Source organism: Euprymna scolopes, chromosome 36, assembly GCF_053919585.1.
Source record: "Euprymna scolopes isolate OS-2025 chromosome 36, ASM5391958v1, whole genome shotgun sequence".
NCBI classification, from domain to species: domain Eukaryota; kingdom Metazoa; phylum Mollusca; class Cephalopoda; order Sepiida; family Sepiolidae; genus Euprymna; species Euprymna scolopes.
In genome coordinates, this window is record NC_136517.1 from 57,293,749 (window position 1) to 57,308,033 (window position 14,285).

The window sequence follows — 14,285 nt, forward strand, 5'->3', positions numbered from 1 at the left end:
AAAATACATCAAACTGTAAATTCTATAAAAACAAACATATGGTCTAGTTTTCTGATTCAATGGGAAAAAAAGTCTTATTCCAATTGTAATTTTGAAGACAAGATGCACCAAGATTCATTGAGCAAAACAAATATCCAAATAAAACAAAGGCAAACAAAAAAGTAAATATTTACAATAAAAAAAATTAAAAATGATACTCAAAATATAAGTCTAATCAAAGTTTTAAAAACCAATACTGCTAACATGTTTTTGTTAACAAGCAAAAACTGTATTAACATTCAATTGAATTTCTTAAATGAAAAAGTATCGATGGTATATATGTTTAGTCTACGTTCAGAGTATGAGTGACCTATTTATGACTGAATATAATACCAATACTATGCCTAGGTAGTATATAATAAGATTATTTAAACAGAGTGTGCAATGCATATAATCCCAATTTCGGAAATTTGCACCATGTTCCAATATGCTCCGAAAGAGCATAAAAACTATAGCATCTCACCTTGGTAGCGGTGTAGCCCATTTATGTTGGAACCTGTCTCTGTTGAGGGCACTAAAGAAAGAAAAACAGGTTTACAAAAGAAAAAAAAAATTTTTTACTGAAATAAATTATGATTAGCAGTTACATTGTGGAAATTCCTACCTTTTTATATAACGTATTGGGACATGGGGACTATGATAAACAAGGAAATTGTAAAAAGGAAAATTGTTAATTAATATTGTATATTCTAAAAAAAAAAAAAGAAAAAAAAAAAAAAACTAGGATTACCTATTAACAATTTAGTTGACAGAATCTGGTCTTAAAATATATTTTTTCAAGCAAACAAAAAATAAAAGCAACTTAAATGTTAAAAATCAAATATTTAAAAATTAAATCTTATTACATACATAAAAGGACAAAAATAAACTCATAAAATACAAAAATAAGCAAAAGTTATTTGTAAAATGGTCAAAAACGTATTAATTTATAAGTTTCAATATTATTAATTTTCTCAACCAAAAAAATGTAGAACTAGACATGTAGAAATTATCTTATTAAAATAGCTGTGGTATGCTGAGACATAAAAATTATCACATTTAACAAGAAAAATATATATTTAAAAAAAAAAATTTTTTTTTTCCTCAAGTTATTTTTACTGTCAGTTTTTTCCTAAGAAATAATGTCTAAATAATTGAAAAAATAAATTAATGTTCATGTCAAATGATGTAAAAAAGTTCTGCTTGGAAAGATCTGTTCTTATGCTACATGTTGTTCAACTAAAATGCTGGTATCTTCTCTCAGAACATTTTGATGTTAGAAATTTTAAGATTTCATTGCTTCAAAATATTATTTTTCATCTGCAAATCTCCAGGAATCATATTCATTCCATGTAAAAAAAAAAAAATAAATAAAAGAAAGTGTGTGTGTGTGTGCGTGTAATTATATAAACATTAGAAAAACCCTATGCGGATTAATCTACATTTTGACAATCATGAACGGTTCAAGCATTTAGTTGTTGAAGTCCTAGCAAGACAAATAACATTGTCGAAATGTATATTAATCTGCATAGTTTCCTTTTTTTTTTTTTTTAATGCTTACTTAATTTCGCTTATAATAGCGCTACATATGTATTGAGCACTTTTGAAAAAAATAATTGCTTTTATGTTTCTGAACTTTAAAATTATGATTGATTATTTGTAGTTCAACAAGAAGGTTAGATCAACTGAAACGCTGTGTAAAATAATACTGGAGATGAGAACAGTAGTCTCAAGAATACAAATATAAATTGCTTTTTTCGGTTCAATACTTTTTATTTATATATATATATATATTTCATATTATAAGCTCTATTTCCTTTTCGGTTTTATTGAGCTTTTACATCTGGCTGAGTTTATTTTACTTGTAAATATTAACTCTTGAATATTTATAATATATTTTAAGTTTACCATTTTGATTACCTTGGTAAACTTATTGTAATTTTATATATATATATATATATATATATATATATACACACACACACACACACACACACACTGTGTGTCAATCGCTTTATTGCAGATTAGTAAAACATCAATATTTCACTAAATATACATCACAACAAAATGAAAATTATATCAAACGATTGCTTTAAGGGTACTTATTCCCAAAATTTTTATTTAAATTTATGCAATATTCATGAAGTTATATTCTATTCTTTATTGAGGAATTTCGACTGTCCATCACTTTATTGCAGGTCTTTTAAAATGTTGTTTTAGGGCAAAGATACGTCTTGCGAACTTTACTTTTTATTATATTTTTCTGTCAAAGAATAATAAACAAAAGCATACCCTAGATATAAGCGTCATATAAATTAATTATTTATCAACATATCCAACATCTTTTTTTAAAAACTTAAAAACAACCTTTTGTCTCCTGAGGAAGTCAATTGTTTGATCTTAAAAGGAGTTATGGCTCTAGCAACGTCAACTATGTTGCTCCACAAAACATCCTTTGAAGTAAATTGCTCTCCTCCCTCATAAACTCCTCTTTTTAATAATGACCAGAGATATTCAACAGGGGTTAAGGTCTGGAGAACACAGTGGTCAGATCATGAGAGTTTCCCCCAACGAATCTCAGAGATTCAAGGAAGGCTGCAGTCGCCCCAAGCAGAATTACATATATTACATATTTTGTATATATATATTACATATTTTGTATATATATATATATATATATATATTACATATTTTGGGCATTACTAGAGTTAATAGAAATATTTCTAGGCAGTTAAACTTTAGAATGAAGTTCAAAAGCTATTAACTTATTAGAAATATTAAGATAAAGTGAACGTGTGATGCTTTATTTTTGTATGGGAGAAATGACAAGAGTGCTCAATTATGTATGTAATCATGTTTTATTACTAGCAACATTGTACATTAATTTGCTGCAGTTTTACAGAAACACTAGAAACCCGGATTGTTAAACTAAGAATACTGAACGTAGCTGTTAGTTCTGCAGCTATTCATGGCTGATAAAATTAATGTATAGTATTATTTTTAATTTAAGGATTTACAAATGCCAATCCAATGGCTTAGAGGATAAATTGCCAACTAGATGGTGGTAGGTTGAGATGGTGCTAGTCTAGTCATACTGAAAAGCTACAATATAGCAAAATAGTCTGGATGATAATATCCATATATACTTCATGTATCTACACAAGATTTTAAACAGTGCTCAATACGAGAGTAGTGCTAGGTAGTAAGTTATGAAAATATTTATGGCAATAAAACTACGTAGAATTTTCTATGTTTAGTCCTTGTTAGGATTCGTCAGCTTATATATATATATATATATATATATATATATATATATATATATAAGTTGATTATGACAGATTCCAAGTCTGTAATATTGGGATTTAGTAAGTATGCCTAGGATTTAAAACTCTTTTAGATTGTATGTTAATGTTAGGATAGTACGGCTGTCACTTGGAATATGGACGATGGAATACTTGTTTTGTTAGAAGTTGAATCCATTTCTGTGGATACTGCTTCCTGAGGATGGCCTATATAAATTGTTTTTTTTTTGTTTTTTTTTTTTAATTTGTGGCTTGCATCATATTATTGATACTGACTATATATGTAATTTTAAAGCTTTTTGAATATATATATATTTTAGAAATCAACATGGAATATAATTTCAGTTATGAACTCATAAAAATGGATAACAAAAAAGATGAGACTATTGAACAAAAATACTTAAGGCAAAACTTCACAAAAATCATACCATGAAAATAACAGTTTTCATAACTTTTGACATATCCTTCAAAGATTAAAAGAAAAAAATTGGTTCTGTAAAATCTAATGCAAAGATACACCCTAATGTCAAAAAAATGTTAGGAAAAAAGTAGACATTTAAAATAAAATATATAAATATGTAAACAATAAAAAAAAACTCTTGAAAGACTATTGGACAAACATGCAAACAAAATAAGAAAAAAAGCATACAAACTACTGTCAAAAATTGACAAAATTTGTTTTTAAATATAACACAAAAATATCAGATATATATATAATAAACTGGACATTGTCACTTGCTTTGTAAAATAGCAATTTTCCTTTTTACAAGTACTCATTTATAATAGAAATTGGGTGGTTGAGGAAGGCCCACAATATAACTACAAATCAGGACTAAAACTTGGAAACAGTTACATTGTTTACTACGCAATTTTCTTTTAATGCTTAACTAATTGTATTAAAAAAATGAGCCAATCAAATTATCTTTTTTTTTTAGATACATTAGCTACAAATAAAATTATCTAAAATTAGAGTCTGTTGTCTTGTTTGTTACAATATTTATGGAGATTCTGGTAGAATAATGCCAAATGAGTCATTGATGGTTTGACTTTTCAAACCTTAATTTTGTTTCTGGAATATTCTTTAAACATTTAAGAGGCAGCCTGTAAAGATGCAACAAAATACATAAATTTGAGAGAATATTTTTGCAAAGTAAATTCTGGGTCCTTCTAAGTAAAAAAGGAAAACCAATGATACTCATAAATCATGACGGTAATTTGGATGAAATCTACCTTCATATTTTTAGAAGAAAAAAAACTAAATAAAAAATAAATTTTTGCAATGTTGCAAACAATTTAAAGATTTAAATAATGAAAATTTTTTAAAGTAAACCCAATAATGATAGCTATTATTTACAATGGCACTATGATTAGATTGAGCTACCATTTTTCTTGGTCTGTACTACATCTGGAACCCTAACGGTTCATTCACAACAAGATCGCACGGAATAGTTAACCAATTTGCGATTTTGCTGCCTGTGGATTATTTTACAGTGTATATGCTAGGAATTATTCTAATTAAGATTTCTGATGTTAAAAAGTTTGGGTTTTTTTTTTTGTAAAATTACATGTTTTTTGGGGTGTTTTTTGTTTTTTTACTTAGCAGTTTTTGTCTGTGAAGGAACTTCAGGGAAAAATAAAATGCAGAATGATTAATGCTCACAAGCTGGAAACCAATTGAGGACGTAGGTGTGGAATAGGTATACAAGGAGATGAGGAATTTAGGAGTCAGGATCTCTACTTATAGTAAGGAGCCTAAGAGATTTTGTAAATAGTTGGCTACAGTCAGAAAAGAAAATTAATGGTCTGAATAAATTAAGAAATAGTTCTATTAGATATGAAGTGATTAGAGGACTGGCCAAAAGATTCATTGACACCCTAAACCATTTCTTGTGGGTTATTTGCCCACTGTACGCTTGTACCAGGCACAGGATTGTGTCACTAATTTCCAAATATATTCCCAATTACCCTTTTTTTTTTACATTGTAATTTGCTATTTTTCCTTAATTATTGGCAGCATTAATAGTAAAAATCTTTTAAAAGTAAATCACAAAATTAAAAACTTGTCTGTTTAAAAGTTTTCATATGTACATTTGTTTCAGAAGTGAATTTATAAACAGATTTTAATATTGCAATTTTGGATTATATAAACAGAATAAATAATACATTACATTTCAATAAACTTTTAAATCAACTGAACTGAAAGAGAGTATTTTAAGACCATAATCTAAATTTACATGTAAAATACAACTTTAGAAAAAAGTAATAACGCAAAACTTTAAATACAAAAATATTAGATATGAAAATAATTACGATAAAATATTGATATTGCAACAAAATACTAAAATACAGAATTTGTATAGATTTTAGAAAAACTTTTTCAAGCAAAATTTTCTGAATATCAATAAAAAAAGGTTTATCCAAAATTATGTTATAAGCTTTGATTCAATAAGTTTTGTCTAAATAAAATTTGTAGCAAGAGATTAAGCTTTTCTAATTTAAAATTTATAAGAACTAAAATAACGAGTATACATTTCCTTTCATTTGTTAAACATTGACTGCATAAAGAATAACTACTTCAAAATGATTTTTTACTTTAACAAAACCTACAAATGATAGAACAGTTTAGTATATGAACCAATAGTATAAAAGATATAAGCAACAAAACAGTCGAAAAAATAAATAAGAATACAGATTTTGTGTTTCTTAAGCTTTGTGGCTCCACGAATTTCACTCGACATTAGCAGGAGAATAATCAAAAGCAACTTCTGCATTTGAATGACTAAAAGAAAAAGATATGAAGAAGCAGGATTGGTTGGTTGGTTGGTTGTTTTTATTTTACGGCATATCAACCCTTTTCAGGTTATTTAATGCCGAATCCGGTGATTTTGAAGAAAATTTTTTTAATAGAATATATTTGTTTTTTGCAAGTCAGTTTCTATTTAACCCATAGTTGGGACCCTAACAGGTACTACCACTCCGGGTCAGAGTGGACCTGGGAGCAATGGCAATTAAAGGGTGGCTCCACACTCCCCAAAGCCCGCAAGCTAGGGCCTCACCATCGGATATAGTTTAAGGTCATATCCAGGACCGAAGAAGCAGGAAGAGCGCATGAACACTTCTGAAATTAAGACTTTACAATACATTGAGTTCCTTATTGCTGTATATGCAAGTGAAATATGGCCTATACAGACAGAGTATAAGAAACTCTGTTTTTGAAACTCAGTGTCTTAAAAACTATCATTGGAGTAATTTTGAAAAGTGGACAAAGAAATGGAAATATCAGAAAGAAACTGGCTAGATCAACAAACATTACTTTTAAATAAAAAAGAAATTAACAGTTTAGACCCGTTTCTCAGCTACCAGACTCCAGCTATGTAAATAATTCATATAAAAATTTCATTAAAGAAAGATCAAGAGGACAGCAATCAAAGAGACAGGTCAACCAGATAAATGTTGATGTTGGATGCTACTGTTGACAGCTGAAGGACTGACCCAAAACTGTGATAAGAGTTTGCTCTCAAGCATATGGCAAAGAAGTCATCATAATCAATAACTTAACATATATTTAGTAGAAATAGTAACATGTGCTCGCCTCAAGAGAATTTAAGTTTATGAATTAAAAACTTGAAAATCACAAAATAAATTGCCTAAAAAAAAAATAGTATTTTATTGTATATTTTTGTATCAAAACACTCTTTTTCAGGAAAATGATTAGTCAACCATTTATAAAGTCTTAATATCTAAATCGTTATATATATATATATATATATATATATATATATATATATACTTAAAGTATTTTCAAAAAGGCCATATGGTTCTGATCTAGAATAATTAAAAAGTAAAAATACAGGACAATCACGGAATGAAAATCACATACTCCAAAACTTATGTAACTTGATCAAGTAGTTTTATTTATTTTTTACTAAGAGGAATTGACGATGGTGTGCCTCGCTCTGCCATAAATAAAAGACCGATTCAATTCAAACTATAGACAGAAAGAGATCAAAATCAACCATGCAATGGCTACAAATTATTAATCGCTAAAAATCATCGTAAAAAAATGATTTAAGAAAAAAACTACTTAATTTACATGATTTCTGGAATATGACATTTTAGTTCAGTGACATGTACATACATTATAAAGATTTTTTTCTGTACTTTTTTTTTTTTAATGAGGTTAAATTCTGGACAACAACCATTTATTTATTTTTAGAACATATTAGATGACAACAAACTTGTATAAATAACATATTCAGCCGTTCAGAGATGTAGATTAACAAGCAAAAAGATAACATTTAGTTTTAGCAGTTATGTTATAAAAAGACATTGTGATCTTAAGCTGCTAAAAATATTACACTGATATGTCTGCAGAGATGACATGCTAAAAAAAATTCAATGCTTAATACAAATTAATTAAAATAATGACAAGACTTTTTGTTTTAAATATATAGTTTTAGTTTTTGATTGCCATGTGAATGAAGCGAAAGATGAAAGGAAAGGACATTTTTCTCAATGTAAACGTAATGTGAGACAAGTTTAAAGTTTTATAGGTTTCTTAAATTTTCATAAAACGATGAAAAGGCTGAAAAGAAAGACAAAAAAAAAACAAAAAAACAATACTGTGAGGATCATAAAGCAAACAAGCACTAAAAATGAAAATGAAATACAAAAATAAAGAACAAAACCCACGACTACAATAATAAACATGCAGAGTATTATTCATGCAGCATTCATTTCAAAACGTTCACAATGTACAAATAAACGTGTTAACACAAATTGACAAACATGATTAAAGCACAAAGGAAATGAAAGAGTAGAAAGAGGAAACATTCAAAAGATATTCAGATGTTGAATTTTTTTTTTCTTTTCTTTATGTCTGGACATTTGAGTTTAGTAATTATATACATGGTTTTATTTATTATTGATACATCAATAATAAATGAAGTCTTCATTGAGATTTTTTATTTAAACTTTTATATTTAATAAAATTTAATTAAAATTTGAATATATTAAAAACATTTAAAAGTTTGATGTAAAATTTAATTAAAATTTCATTGTAAAATTTCATTTTCAATATGCAAGATATTTTCAAATTTAATTAAAATTTCAGTATGTATTTTTTTTTTTTTTTAAAATTTGAAATGGTTTGAAAGCTGCTTAAATAATAATTTTCTTGATTATTAAACCAATTTAATGGAGAATGCTTTTCGCAGGTGAAAAGCTGACAAATGTTAAACTATTAAAATTTTAGATTAAAACACACACAAAGATTAAGTATTCAAAGATTAGTAAGTTGTTAGTGTGAAGATTGATTATACTTGATAAGAATTATCTGTATTGCAATAGTCATAAAACCAGTGAATAGTAAAAGATGAAAAAATAAGCAATCTTTTTATGTGGTAAGAAAAAAAAAACAATTATAATCTAGCATTTTAATACTCATAAAATAAAAAAGATAAGTAGCAATGATTTTGTGCTAGCCAAAATGTGTGTGTGCGTGTGTTACAGGTATTCAAGAGAGATAACTCATGAATTTAATAAGGTTATTAAGAGTGTTCAATAAAGGAGCAAAGTATACTTTTTTTTTAATATAAACAAATTTATAAGGTCACAACACTGGACATACTAATGTTTTAGACAGATGATTGGTTCACCTAACTATTAAGTAAGATAGCTAACAACTTTTGCATAATCATATTTCATATCTTGTAGAATTAAAAATGAAAAAATGTATATATTTGTGTGTGAATATATTTCCCAAAACCTCTGGTCTTGATGAAGGGGAGACTAAAACTTGTTATGATTTCAAATGATCTGAAATAACAGCAAGGGGGAGGGTTGATTCCAAATATTTCTCATATGTTATCTCCCCTCTTTTGGAAATAGGGTACAATTATGAATAGCTCCAGTATCAAATAAGCCTTATACACTGTGAAATTTACTTTATGTATGAAAACCAAAGAGGGGAGATATAACATATGAGAAATATTTGGAATCAAGTTTTCCCTTGCTGCTATTTCAGATCATTTGAAACCATAGCAGCAAATTTTAGTCTCCCCTCCATAAAGACCAGAGGTTTTGGGGAAATAGATATTTTGTAATTCATATGCAAAATTATGACTAAAAAAAGAGCCAAAAATAGGCAAATGTCCCATAACCCACTACACAATCCAGGTCATTACTTTTCCAACAAGCCTTCATTTTTTAAATATTTATCAATAGTTGGTGAGATTTGGAACTTATAAAATTGCCAAAAAAGGTGGTGTGCATGTGTGGATATATCTATACTGGTAGCCAAATTGAATATTGAAATGCTTATTTCTTTGATTCTATAGGATGGGCCAAAACTACCTATTCTATGGTTAAAATCTTATGACAATTGGTAAAAAAGAACCTATACTTTCAAACCAATAAAATATGCCCGAATTTGCCTACATTTGTGTGTGTGTGTATATATATATATATATATATATATATATATATATATATATATATAGTGCTTTGGGATGAAATTTGCTAGGTTTTTTTTTTTTTTTTTTGCTTGATTGTCTCTCCTGTGGCCTTGCCTGGCCACTAATTATACTGCATTATAATATGCTTTTAATTTTCCATTTCCTCTTAAAATTTCTTTTCTTGGACCCCCCACCCCCCCGGGTTGTAGCCATGTCTGCTGTTTGCTTATCAGTATTTTTTACCCATTTCGTTTTTTTGACACCTCCCTTTGGCTCTTCTATAGATAGTTCATCCTTTAACCTCTTTCTAATGATTACCTTGTAACTTCCCCCACCCCACCCTTACACTGAGAACCTTGAATACACTTTATTTCCTTTCTTCTTTCCTTCTTTTCCCCTTTTTCATTTATTTTGCCTTCACTTTAAATGTCTGAAGTTTGTTACATGACTCCTCTCCCTCTAAATATTGTAATGTATTATTTTTTTTAACAAATAGAGCTTTCTTATTCTTCATCTGAGAACTGGTTTCTTCTGTGGAAGACAAGTCACCTGATGAGGACTTGTGCTTTTAACAAACCATCTATCAAAAACATTAGCATGTCCAGTGTTGCGACCTTATAAATTTATATATCATTATAAAAATAAATAGTGCTTGTGCAGATTAGTGATCTTTTAAACCAATGCATTTCAAGTGAAAACATTAAATATGCGCCATGTTGAAATTAGCATAAATTTCAAAAATTGATCCAGTAAAAGATGCGCTACATGTATTTTAAACAAAAAATTATACACAATTACATTCCAATATTTTGCCTTTAAGAATGGCGGAATAACAATTATTTAGTCAAAATGACCGTTACCTCCTATGGATCTTGCAAATTCTTCAAAATTAAAACATGATAAAACTATTTTATTTTATTTTTTACATAGAGGTCACCACTTATCAAGGCCCGGAAGCGACTTGGGGATAAGGGTTATTGTGTGTACAGTAATCAATGGGATAGTATTGTAGTAACCGTTAGTATTGGAGATTTGATAAAGTGTCTTACTTTAGGGGGCAGTTATTTTTCTACTGGATCATTGTAATTTTTTTAATACTCATTTCGATATAACATGTATGTAATAATATTTTCACCTGAAATGCACTGGTTTAAAACATCACAAATCTGCACAATATATTATTTTAATTATTCTTAAAACATAAAGAACCATTATACAGAGTTATTTGAAATATTTTAATTATCACCCCTTCTTTAAATTGAAATAAAATTTAAAATTTTTTGTTTCAATCCAAAATTATGAAACCAAATTTAATGTTTTTTTTAAACAATATTATTTGAATAAAAGCTAAACTTTATTTAAAAACTAATATAAAACATTTAAAATCAAACACTTAAATAAACACATAGATTCTGCAGATTGCTAAAATAAAAAAAAAATTAAAAAAAACAAAACATTTTTTTTTAAATAAAATAAAAAGTGAATGGCTCCATCAAAAATTTAAAAATTTAAAAATTAAATACTGGAAGCCTCAAAGCAAGAAGCTGATAGCCAATGGTGTATATTCCTTATATAAAATGAAGTTGTGGGATTAAAAGTGGAAAAGGATTATTGGGATATTTATTGAAAGTCAACTTGGGGAAGAACAACGGGTAGAGACTTTTGATTTGAAAAGGAGGCAACAGACGGTAGGATAATCTTGAACGTAAATGGATGGTTAATATCCAATGAGATAAATAGAATATGATATGAAGACGAGCAAATGAGGAAGCAAATGAAAATGGTGAAAGAAGAAGAAATAAAGAAAACTAAAAATTTGCTTTTCAGAGATTTAGTAATACACTAGTAGGATTACCTGGCATTGCCAAAGGCAAAAGTGTAACCTATTTTAAAACTTTTATCTTTATCTATCTTTCTCTTCCCAACTCCCTCTTTCTCCTCTGCCCGGCCCATTCCTTTCTAGCTGAACACACAACTTTCCTTTATATAATAAATTTCTCAAGCAATGAGTTGACATTATCTTTCCAAATTAATACATAATAATAATACTGAAAATAAAAAAAAATGGCTCCTCTGACAAAACTTGGACAGCGCATCAACTGAGAATGACCCCCCCCCTAAATTTTAAGTACTATACATTTGAGGTAATGTATAAGTCAGAAACATCAAAATGATGTTCATTGAAAAAAAAAATCAGTAACTGAAGAGACGTCTAAATTTGACTTAAATAAAAAATTCAATATTACATAATTCTATCTGAAAATAACAAATGCTAAATTAAAAAAATCTGGATTATTTGTTATAGTTTTAGGAGGAGGAGAAAGGGTGCCCTAAAAATACAGAAACTACAGACTATCTGAAATTCAGAGAGATTAGACTTTGAAATAAATAGAAAATTCACAATTCAGAATATGTGATGCGAGCAATGATAGAACAGAACCTCAATTAAACTCAATTCAGACAAAAATATATTTTATAGAAATTTAATGTCACAAGAGAGCAAACCATATACATTTTAAAAAAATAATATATTTAATATACCAGGAATCTCCTCACTCCTATCCCAACAATAGATACTGATGAAATCAATTAAATTGCATCAAAGTTGGACAATTTTTTAAGAATGTCTGACCAAAATTGTTGAGTAAGAATTGAAAAAGTATCTTTTCAAATTCAACAGTAAATGGAAGAACTTATATTAAGTCTTAATTCTATCAGGTCCTGAAAGTGAGAGTGATACTCCCCTTTAGTTCGAAAACACAATGGACAATCAAACATACATCAGACTCAGATTCATAAAAAAGTACTCAGCATATTTTTTAAAACTTAAAAAAATAGAATTTTTTTTTATGGCATATCAACCCTATTGGGATTATTCAATGCTGAAAGCAATACCTATTGTAAATAGTTATATGAACACAAGCAAATATTTTACCACAATCTAGAACTGTAACTGCTACACCATGCCACAGATTTTATTTTATGTGTAATATTTCTACATTTTTAAGATACTGGCAGTATGAAAATATTAAAGACGTACAAAAAAAAAAAAATTTCAATGCTGAACTTTTTTTTTTTACTTTTCAAAAATGGAAAATAAATCCGTTAATGACAAAACGCAAAAAACATAACTAATTCACTGAGGATAGTCAGATAACAATTGAAATATTTGGATTTATTTATCATTTTTGAAAAAAAAAAAAAATGTTCAGCTATGAAATTGACTTTTTAAATGTCGTATATATATATATATATATATATATATATATATGAATGATAGCTGTTAGTCTACCTGCATTGAAGAGCTGTGATACAGCAAAACTGTCTGTGAACGACTTTAAAATGCTCCCTATCTTGGGTTGACCAAATTGGGGAGTGAAAATAAACTGCCGCTAGCATATACAGCAATGCTTTGTGTAAACAAATGGGCTTAGATGGTTGGACATTGTAATTTCACATACCCATCTTAACAGACAAATAGCGTAATGGATAGAAGAATTAGTCAGCGTAATGGTTAGGAGCGCTGACTGTCGCATAAGTGGTTGAATTTCAATCCTGGCTTAAGGTAGTTGCTAGTTGCACTAAAGAGCTATGATACAGCAAAACTGTCTCTGGATGACTGATACACACACACACACATATATATATATATATATATATATATATATATATATATATATATATTGGTAGAGCATAAGATAGCAAATATGATGTCGTGATTTGAATCTCACACTGATGTGTCAAAATGTGTCCATCGATAATTGTCTTATAAATGTACAGGCTCTCATATGGAGGTACCACATTGTGAAGTAAACAATTATTCTCATCTAGTGATAGAGTAAATGTTTTTCTGTAAAAATAACTGATTATGTTCGATGATCAGTATTGCAAATAAAATATATACATATATAATGAAAAACATGTCTGTTGATGTGCGTGTGTGGGCAGGATCTTGGCTAAAAATAATTTCTTCACATCTGACCACTAAAATTTTCCTTCTGGAAAACATAAAAGCATGTTCAATTATAGATGTTGCTATAATTTACATTTTAATATTACAAGCAGTTTTCTGTTCTTTGGTTGGTTGTTTTTGTTTTACGGCATATCAACCTTTTTCAGGTTATTTAATGCCAAATCTAGTTATTTTGAGGAACAATTTTTAATGGAGTATATTTGTTTTTTAAGTCAGATTCTATTTAACCCATAGTTGGGACCCTAACAGGTACTACCACTCAAGGTCAGAGTGGACCTGGAAGCAATGGCAATTAAAGGGTGGCTCCACACTCCCCAAGGCCCGCAAGGTGGGGCCTCACCATCTGATATAGTTTTAGGTCATATCCAGGACCTTTTCTGTTCTTTACCAAATAATTTAGTTGATCAAAACAAAACGATTGTGAAACCATGGATATTTTTAATTTTGTTGTATAATATTCATTCTTTGTCAAACAAATGGCAAATATAGAATCGCTTAAAAAAAATTTTTAAAATGATGTCCATATGAAAATAATTC

At 28.3% G+C, this 14,285-nt stretch overlaps 1 protein-coding gene across 45 annotated transcripts in view; it reads right to left on the reverse strand.

Moving 5' to 3' along the window:
* LOC145260523 (MAP/microtubule affinity-regulating kinase 3-like) overlaps window positions 1–14,285 on the reverse strand; it is a 416,290-nt gene that overhangs the window by 99,370 nt on the left and 302,635 nt on the right. For 16 of the 45 annotated variants that reach the window (XR_013864310.1, XM_080118673.1, XM_080118686.1 and 13 more), the window contains exon 12: window positions 503–553. The exons of the other annotated variants lie outside the window; for them this stretch is intronic. Coding sequence is in view for 15 of the 16 variants with exons in the window: in XM_080118673.1 (XP_079974799.1) it covers window positions 503–553 (51 nt within the window). In the remaining variant the exon portion in view is untranslated. The remainder of the gene's footprint in view (window positions 1–502; window positions 554–14,285) is intronic. 45 annotated transcript variants of the gene reach the window in all.